General features: G+C 42.5%; 1 protein-coding gene across 1 annotated transcript in view; it reads left to right on the top strand.

Annotated features, from left to right (window-relative positions):
* Nucleotides 1-298: 298 nt before the first annotated feature.
* LOC120021911 (ephrin-A5-like) overlaps nt 299-10,011 on the top strand; it is a 49,375-nt gene continuing 39,662 nt past the window's right edge. The window contains exon 1 of the mRNA XM_038965748.1: nt 299-453. Within this exon, the coding sequence (XP_038821676.1) occupies nt 329-453 (125 nt within the window). The 5' untranslated portion in view covers nt 299-328. The remainder of the gene's footprint in view (nt 454-10,011) is intronic.

The raw sequence follows: 10,011 nt of genomic DNA, 5'->3' as shown, positions 1-10,011 counted from the left end.
AGTATGTATTTTAAACGGATCCTCAACTAATTCATAATCAAGACATTTACCCACCAATTGCAATACTTTTGTATTCCACAAAATGGCAGTGCTTTTTTTTAATGAATGAAAAAACTTTTTACAAATATCAATTCAAGCCTCAGCACAATAACTGCCTCGTGTAATAATCCAATCAATGCGTTATACTCGAGCAGTCAACTAAGACATAAGGCAATTATAATTTAAAAGCCTTCAGATGTGAATCTAATTTCACTCTGTTAATTTTAAGAATTCTACCGCGCCAGACGCTGCATCGAGAGGGACCTTGACGTGTCCAAGTTCGGGAGCCATGCCGCAGGTGGAAATGATCCTATGCGTTTCGCTGGTGTTATGGACGTGTGTCTACGGCCAAGAGCCGGCCTCCAAGGTGGTGTCCGACCGCTATGCGGTCTACTGGAACCGGACCAACCCCAGGTGAGTCTCGTGCGTAACCGCAATGTGTGTCAGGGATGGGCCACGGTCACAAACTTCATGCGGGATCAACTTCATTGATTATATTGGTTGGAGGTGGATGGCCCGTAGACCATATGATATTTGTTACAATGTGAATTTGAAATATTCTGCCCTACTATGCTGACCATGATTCATTGACCAATAGTCACTTGTTTATAGCCTAAATATACATTTTATTGATGCATTTCGGCAATCATTTACAAAGACGAACGTGTATGTTGCGTGACATATATCTTATCTACCTCTCATCAATAAGTTTGTTATATCCTATACTGTAAATACACCAGAATGATTATGAATATTATCCTGGTTCTGCTGGATGCGTCCACAGATCTGTTGCCGCGAAAGGCTTTCATTTTAGGTAGGCTTATAATTGAACTAATGGAAAATGATGTGGCTTATCTCTCGAGTGAGGGAAATCGGGTGTTAGTTTGATCATTTAAAATATTCTGTGTGTGAGTCGGATTCTTAACGCGTTCACTTTTACGGATTCGGCAGTAGGAAAATTATTCTGTAGCAGCAGTAGCTATTGATTTCTGTTAGAATTGGCTACGAATGTATCCAAGTGTCTGTTCAACACATCTAAAATGTTGCCTTGAATAAGATTCAATATTATCTGCCAGTTTTATTTGGAAAAATGATAAGGCGTTTCCATATGACGCACAACAAAATCCCACAACACTTGTGCCTGCTTATAACATGTTAAAGCCCTTCCTTATGGTTGTACAATAAAATACAAGAAATATTCAGTTAGGTTTCCACCTGCCGTTTGTATTTTATTGTAATTGGTCAAAGTTGCCAATTAGTGTGGTCACAAGGGTAAAGCAATGGCTGTAATTACCCACTGTAATGGAATGGTCAGATGTGACTGCTATGTGACAGAGATGCTAATTGTGCAATACTATTCTCAAGTAGCCTACAGCTTTGAGTTGACTCCCCAGGTGACTAACTGTTATTCACACTGGATGGCTTGATTCTCAGAAAATAGTTTGTAGTATGAGTGTACCACTTCGTGTCATGCATAACATATCACCTTTGTACCTTATCAGGTTTTTCCTGACATTTACAGTTTCGGGATGACTCCTCAACATTTATGCTTAGGGAGAAGAAACTGGTCCGTTGGGGTGATTTGCTTTGCACGGAATCAACAGATGATGCTGTACTTGTTTGTCTTTTTGTGGTAACCCTGAGGCAAAGTGTGTGCAATGAGCTAGTTAGGAGAAGAAAGAGAACGGTTGAGATATTAACGCAAATATGGTGGCATCAAAGGCAAGGCTCTCTGCCTCTCTGCCTCTTTTCCTGGAACAGATAACATCTTTGATGCACTCCCATAGTGTCATCAGCTCATTCCAACAGCTCCTGCCTAAAAAAAAATATATATTTCCAGCTTCCCAAGTCCTGCTCCTCCAAAGCCAAGCCCCCCGTCCCGGCTCCCCTGCCCCCCAACCACATGCTGGGGCAGACAATGAGGGTAACACAGAGAGGTATTTCAGCAGTGCCCAGGCCCAGTGTGGTGCATGCTCCTGTGAGAGACACACACATGCTGAGGTCACACACTCTGTGGTAACCAAGCAGGCCCTGGGTTAACCATCACAGAGCAGCACAGAGGGGACTGTAGTCAGGGTTAAGCCCGGGGCAGAGCCTGCCTCTTCTCTGAGGCTCTGCGACGGCCATGCAATGGCACCCTGCCTGGGTTTTGTCTGAGGAGAATAGGGCTCCTCGAGTAAATAAATGACTAACTCTAAATTGACTCTCTTTTTCTCATTCAGGGGCCTAATCCAAACCCAACCCACTGTATAATGTAACCATGCACCATGCTAAGACTCAGGGGCCCCTGGCCCTGCCGTTTAATATAACCATGCTCTGTGTTAGACCTTGGACCCATGGCCCCTGCTGGGTAATGTAACTATACTCAGCCATCAGAGCCCGAAGCCTGCTGGGGTATAGTCACAACTTCCAGATTAGGCTTTTTTCCTGACCACAGTAGAAAAACGGCACCCAACGCGGCAGCCCTGCAGTCCTGCAGTCCATACTCAGCCATTCATGAAATCCCTTACAGGGACTCTGAAATTGAAATGGGAAGTGACTCGTGAAAAATGTAAATGGTGAAGACATTTTCTATTGTTTAAAACTCATGTAGGTTGATGGTGTCATGTTTGTTGCGCACTTAATAAATGTTGCTCCTATTTCCCTCCCAATATCTCTCAAGAAAAACCTCTCAGCATTCTGACGCACTTTGTTGATACACTCCAACAGTGGGAATCAAAAGCAGTGGAACAGTAGTGTAACTATGATAAGGATTCAGTCATGCTCGGAGGTACAAATGCCTCAATCAGTGACAGTGAGGCGCTCAAGTCATTATAATCGCCTTAATTAAAAGAAAATGAAGTGCTTGTTGAGGAGACATAACATTTCTGAGCTACAATGGATATAGGGTCGTTCCATTTGATTTCAATCCACTTTTGACCGCATCCCTTTTGATTTGAATGAAACTTTCCATACTTGCCCATGGTAAAAGTGGTAAAAAAGTGACTTTTTGGAGACACATATTCTCAAAGTTGACAGGTTTTGCGTACCCCACCATGCCATAAGACATCACTGGAAAAGATTGAAGGTTCAGTTTAAAACAATTTAACAGCTTACAAACAGGGTTGTCAAAAAATGTAATCATTTGTTGAATTAAAAATAAATCAATAATTATTATTACTTTTTTGACATTTAATGTCAATGATCTAAAAATGTGTCAACTCCGATTATTTACATTTTCACATATGTTGTACCTTAAAGCCTAATTTGCATAATCTGAAGTGCATGCATTGTGCCCGCCATCAGTTGAGACTCAGCATACTCTTGAATACAGGGCGGGTGTCATTTCAATCATAGAAACATAATTCATAGAATGGACCTATCCCTTCAGACCACTGATGGTGGGCACAGCACAAATACCTCAGATTATGTAAAATAGGGTCTAAACTACATGTGCGGAAATGAAAAAAATCGTTGTTGACCGCGGTTTCAGATAATTGACGTTTAAGGCTAAAAAAGTAAAAAAATATATATAATCACAAAATTATGGAATAGTTTGACAACTGTTTTTGTGAGCGTTTAAATGCTATCAAACTCAACCATTTATCTTTTCCAGGGATTAAGACATGGATGTCTCATGGTATTGTGGGGTATGAAAAATGGGTCAACTTTGGGCACCTATATCTCCTGAATGTTTTGGCATTCAGGTCCAAAAAGTAACTTTCTGACCACTTCTACCATGGTCAAATATGTATGGAAAGTTTCATTCAAATCAAAAGGGGTGCAGTCAAAAAGTGATTGAAATAAAATGGAATGACCCTATATTATAATGAGTCAGAGTGTTTAGTTTGACTTGTTCGTGACAAATTTTAAGAGAGCATCATTTTTAAGTGCCCGTCTTATAAGAATGTGCTATATTGGTAGTAATTAGCTATAGAAATTGCTCGGCCACAAAATAAAATGTCTTGTAAAGATTGGAGGAGAAGGGCTGTGGTATCTTTGGATGGCTGTTGGTTAACATACATGCATGAATGATTGTGTAAACACGGTGGAGGGGCTAGTCATGCATTTTCTTCAGTAATACTGTGTTAACACATGTGTAATTAAAAACACAATTTGTAAGTAAAGTTAACGATTCGATTATTGCCCATTGATGAGTTAGCATTAGAGAAATCCCCACCGGACTGTATTTAGTTTGATAGTTGCTTAATTAAAACCGTCAGGCTCCATATGGGACACATGCAACCATTGCTGTGGCAAGGTGTTTATTTGTTGCTAATAGGTGGGATCAGTGGAGAATCAGGGCTGAGTTCCGTCCCTAATCTTCCTGCTGTTTGTGTCTCCGATGCCATGGAAACTGATACTCTTCCTCATCAAAGAGGCTCATTGGGTGGGACTAACGACCTGACAGCTGGGGAGAGGGATTTCAGCATTCTACAAGAGCACTGTCACCCTAGGGACTGCAGTTTAAGCTTCGTTAATGCCCCTCAAATCTTTCTACAACAGATGTGACATATTTATCGAAGACAATCAAACTACTTTTTTGTCTGTCTTGCGGCCCACTACTTTGGTATACTATGATTTGGTTCTGCAGTCCTTGTGAGGACACCTTAGAAATGTGAAAATGACTCAGTGGCTTCTCTTTCCACCTTATAACATCCTTGCCCTTACAGATACAGATAGTTCTCCTCTCAGCGAAATGACCTTGGCTGTTTGCTTTCTCTGTTCTGGCAACATTTTTAATCTCCACTTAAGAAACAATACACCACTTTCCAGTTTGTGACAAGTTGATGTTGTGATAGTTTCCCAGTGGCATTGTGAGTTGCTCCGTTTGCATTTTTCAGTGTTTACCTTTGTTTTCCCCCTCAGCCTTTTCCCGGCTCCCTGCTGCTGGGTTCCGCTTGGATACAAAACGGAAACAAAAAGCAGCCACGTCCAAATATTGACTGGGTCTCAGGACTGCAACCCTCTCCCAGCCCCAGCCCAGACCGCGTGAAAGGACACTATTGTTCCTATCGTACTCAGCGGCCCCATAGCCGTCTTTAAACTATGCATGCTCTTAAAGCGAGATAGGCATATAGGGAGAGTTGGAGGAGAGGGGAGTGGGAGAGTAGAGTTGTGGCAGGCTCTTGTGAGGGTGAGTACGTAAGGAGGCGAAGGGGAAGGGGCACACAACGGGAGCGAGACACAGTCACAGAGGTAACAGAAGCTTCCGGAGATGGGACACAGGGTTACCCGGGGAAATAGTGGCCATGCCATTCCCCTGCATGAGGTCAAAACCTGTATTTCCACACCCGCCCTTAATTAGCCTGTGGATGGAGCCACATGTGTTGCAGCCATCTTCTCAGGGAACTCTTGGCGTCAGAGAGTGAGGTGATTTGTCCTGGCCCTCTCTGAAGGGGATAATAGTCCTGTGGAGAAAGCAGCCTGTCCCACTGCTCTGTGACCCTGCACACAGAGAAAGGTGCCTTGGCCCTGTCATTCTCTTCAAACTAACAAGGCTGCCACTGCTTGACTAACGGGGACTAAAAAGAGGAGAGTGTTTTAAGTGGGTGTCTTGTTGGTGAACATTTATTGTGTTAACTGTGTGTAAGTAGGGATTTCTCTGTTACCTTACAGGAATACTCAATATTCAGAGCACCACACAATTAATCCCTTTTTGGATAGAAAGCCTTTGCCATGCTGTTTCTGTTAAACTTTGTGCAGATCACATTCTCAGCAACTTCCGTAAACTTGTTTTCAGTCAATTTTCCGATCGGTGGTATAGCTCGGCAAGTCGGCATCTGTCATTTAATATGCGCGGGCCAGTCAGTGGATTAGAGCCAACCCTCCAGCCCCTAATCTCCAAGTCTCACTCCAGCGCTCCCAAGGTTCATTTTTCTGCTGTTTCTTAAGGTTTAAGTCTCGGCGGGGCTTTTTGTGCGCTGTTTAAATGTGAGTGGTGAAATGGCGTCCACTGTGTCTTTGTAGGCACCAGTGAGGGTATTAGCAGAGAGGCTCTAAGGGGCTTAAGAGGTCAGCCTCCCTTTGTGTGGAGACACAAAGCACTTCCTGTGGGACCCTTCACCCCGCTCTGTTCTTCCCCCAGAAAGCCAGGGCCTGCCTGACCATTCACATTAATCAGGCACAGCCCCTAATGACTGCAGTAAAGCCTCTGGAACTGCCGCTTGAAGGCCCTAAAGAGTCCCTAAAGCCTCCTGACAGACAGTGTAGTGGTGTGCTGGGAAGGCTTCTGTATTGACGGCCTCTATGCAGTAGTGTGGTGAGTGGCTATCTGACCTTCCTTTTACAGTACGCTTTTACAGTACGCTTTAGCAGAACAAGCCCACAATGAAAGAGGACTATGTACAGTAGGCCAAGGCCAAGGTAATGAAAATGACTCCACAAACAGAATCCACCAAGAAAGTGTAGGGTCTGAACACTTTTTACTGCGGTGAGCTACAGTAACTTTGTGTTATCTACTGCATGCCCCCTACTGCAGAACGTTCTCTGAGGAAAGGAAATTAAGGATTCATTTTGCACTGCAGACTTTAAACGGATCAAGTAAATGGAGAAAACAAATTGTCTCAGTGCAAATCAGGGGAAAGATGGGCAGAGAGAGAGAAAAAGGCAGAAAGAGAATTGGAATGATCTCCTTTCCCTCTGTCGACCATAGCAGAGCTCTCTGTAGCTGGAGTGCTAGAGCAAGGGTGTCAAACTCATTTTGCCCAGGGCTGCGTTCGGTCTTCAATGTGTTATATTTCCTCACCGTCAAAAATATGTATAAAAAATTGTCCTCTATTCATCGTTTTTGGAACTTTTGATGCTCCCTGACTGTCTTTCATTCTGGTGATTATTAGCGAGCTGGCAATAACTGTATGGAACTGTATGTATGTAGATCCATTATCACTTCTAATGGACCTACATTTTCTACTACCTCGTGGGCTCGATCTGGCCCGTATGTTTGACACCCCTGGCCTAAAACCTGGTTATTTACAGAGGATTGGCTCGTCCTCTGTCTTTAGTAATTAGTCATGATTGCTGTTAGTAGTGCTCAGTCTGAGATAGCTCCAGAAGGGTGTGGTCATGACAGTTTGGCTGTTTTAGTGTTGCTAACTGGAATTCCACCAGTGCTACTCTCTGGTCTATGGCACACAGACCTGGCATGCTTGTGGCTCCCACCAGGCACATTGGCACAGGGAGCTGTGTTTTACAGACCTTAGTATATACTATTCCAAATGAATCCAAATTGGCCGGAAAGTATGCACGATATAAAACAAATGTGATTACAGCCAAGCATCCGTGTAATGCTTCTGGAACTTTATTTGGGTCAATGTGGCTTTTTAAATTAAAGAAAAAGCAAATATCCCTCTCCAAGAGGCAACGTTTCTTCGTTTCATTGGTGACTAACTTTCAAGGTCTTGTGTTTTTTTTTTTTTTTTTTTTTGAGGGGGTGGGGAGATTAAGACATTTTGCTTCTACCGAATTTCTTCTGTGATTGCATCAGACTTAGACAAGCAGGGTAGATGAAGTGTGTAGTATTATTTTTTCACCCCATTGTATTTGCTGTTTAGATCATATTGAATTACTGATACACTCTGAAAACGAAATTGGCCTACATTTTTTAATGGTTGAATGTACTGTGCTCCTCTCTAATTAATTTGGTTCAAGTGAAGTAAATATTACTTTTGTCTGATGAAACTTTGTTTTATCTGATGAAAGCTCATTATTTTTCATAGCATGTTAAGAGAAGTCTTGTATTTTGGGTTAGCTTAGTGTATGCAATGATCTTTGGCATAGTTGTGGCATTTCAGGCACCCGTGGACAGATTAGGTAAAGGGCATTGATAATGTGATTTCTGAGTCAATAAAAAAAAGTGACATTTAGATATCTGGGAAGAACAGTGTTCTTTTCATGAACTTGATGTGACTTTGCAGGACCTTTAGTGTGGCTTTCTGGCCCATGGAGACAGAGTATTTCCTCCTGTTGGCTTTGAGCATGCTCAGTGCTTTGGAACCCATTAAATATTAAAAAGCTGTTTGCGATCTCACAGTAGAGCCTGGACAGCAAACCTTCACACGCAACCAGAAGAAATCCAGGTCAGGACCACCATGACTTTAATGCAGGGGTCGACATTTTGTCTCACTCCATAATACATACATGTTTTCTCACCCACCCCATGTTTCTTTGATGTTAAGAGACTTCGATGAAATCATTTGAGTTTATCATCACCCCAAGTTTAGCACTGTTGATTGAAATCTCAGACTGCTAGGATTTGTTCTGTCTTCGTAGGTGTCTCTCTCTCCTCTTTGCCTGACTCCCAGCTGTGTCTTGTGACAGGGAGGGAAGCAGAGACCGCCATTTCCCTCCAAATTCGACTCCATTTTCTTTTCAAGAAATAAAGTCGGTTGAGAATCCTGGGAGCCTTACTGAACAGGCTCCGCCCCTTGTTTAATTCAACATGAAGATCCTTAGGAGACAACAAACAGCTTTAGATATGATTAACCAACATTTTTTTGATTGCGATTTTAATGCATTTCTCCAAAAACATGTACAACGTTAGTTTAGAGTGAAAACAATGGTAAAAGCAACATAGTCATGGCTTGGCTGTGTCTGTGTCATAGCCATGTTGCGTTTGTGCCCTAGCCTAGCTTAGCATAGCTGTATCTGTGCCGTGGTTGCCGGTGCCCTAGCTGAGCTGGCGGCCTAGCACCCGTATCACTCTTCACGGCAACACAGTGGGAACAAGCAGGCAGATGCTCGCAGGGCCCGGGCTGATGATCTCCCTTTATGTCTTGGCTCCGCCAGGTCCCTCAGTTATTCTAGTGCATAATTGATGGCGGAGTTAGAATAGCAGAAGTAATGCGATGAGAGGGTGCAGCCAGGCAGAGCGGGGGATCGCGTGCGTGCGGCTGCAAACATTGGAGGGGACGACGAGAGGACATCTGGAGTAACAGGTCCCCGTCCTCTGGTGTGTGGAATTCGACACATAATGTCACCCTCCCAGCCAATCACAGCTCAACATCTTCCCACCAATAAGACATCTTCGCCGAAGCAGAATACTACGTTCCCCGTGAATCAGACAACCGACCGCAGTTAGCAGTCTGTAGTCTGCAGATGACGTGCTACGTTTTTCATAGGTTTTATTAGCCCTTTCTCATATTAAATTAAACTGAAATAGAGAATGAGTAGCATTACGCTTTTACATTACATTGATTATAATTGAAGTAATTTGGCATTTTACTGGTCATGTGAATGAGCCTGGATTGTGGTGTTTATGGGTACATTGCGTCACAAGGCATTGTCTCCACCATCTTTGTTCCTTTATCATGCATTAGATGTAGCAGAGATTGGCTGTGCTGGATCTCTAGTGACAGGGTGTATATCACACCTAGACAAGTCACTACAAAGAGACACTAATGGCCAAATAACCCTCCGTTGTCTATTAAACAAAGAGGCCAGGTCACAGATAACCTGTCCTGTCCCACTTCGAAGCAGTCGACTACCTTTCTCAACAAAAAACTGCAATAAAAGCTGCAGGACTTCCCCTGAAACCCATCTGAAATACCTGTGTTCCTGGTTACGATGCTGCGATCAGAGCTTGAAACCACTCAGTATCATTCCCAATAGTATTATAGTACTATGGGACAGACAAGAGGGACCAGATGTACTGGATAGATGTGAGACAATTACAACTATATATATATATATTTTAAAAGTTAAATAAAAAAGAATGTAGTATTTTTTCAATGTAAGTCAGCCTAGTCGGCAATAAAATATATAAACGAAAATGCCTTAATTTTCAATTGATAAATTAACGTCTTTTTAAAAAATTTAAGAAATCCTTTAGTTGTTAGAAATAGATAGCAATTTATTTTCCATCGTTATAACATTTGAATACGACCAACAGTCATCTAATAAAGTGATGATATTTTAGTTGTATTAATTAAAACCTAACATCCATTTCATGGAATCAATCTATCAGACCAAGCAATGTACTGTATCTTTATTACT

This window comes from Salvelinus namaycush, chromosome 26 (genome assembly GCF_016432855.1).
Source record: "Salvelinus namaycush isolate Seneca chromosome 26, SaNama_1.0, whole genome shotgun sequence".
Classification (NCBI taxonomy): Eukaryota; Metazoa; Chordata; class Actinopteri; order Salmoniformes; family Salmonidae; genus Salvelinus; species Salvelinus namaycush.
This window is presented reverse-complemented; position numbering and strand designations above follow the sequence as displayed.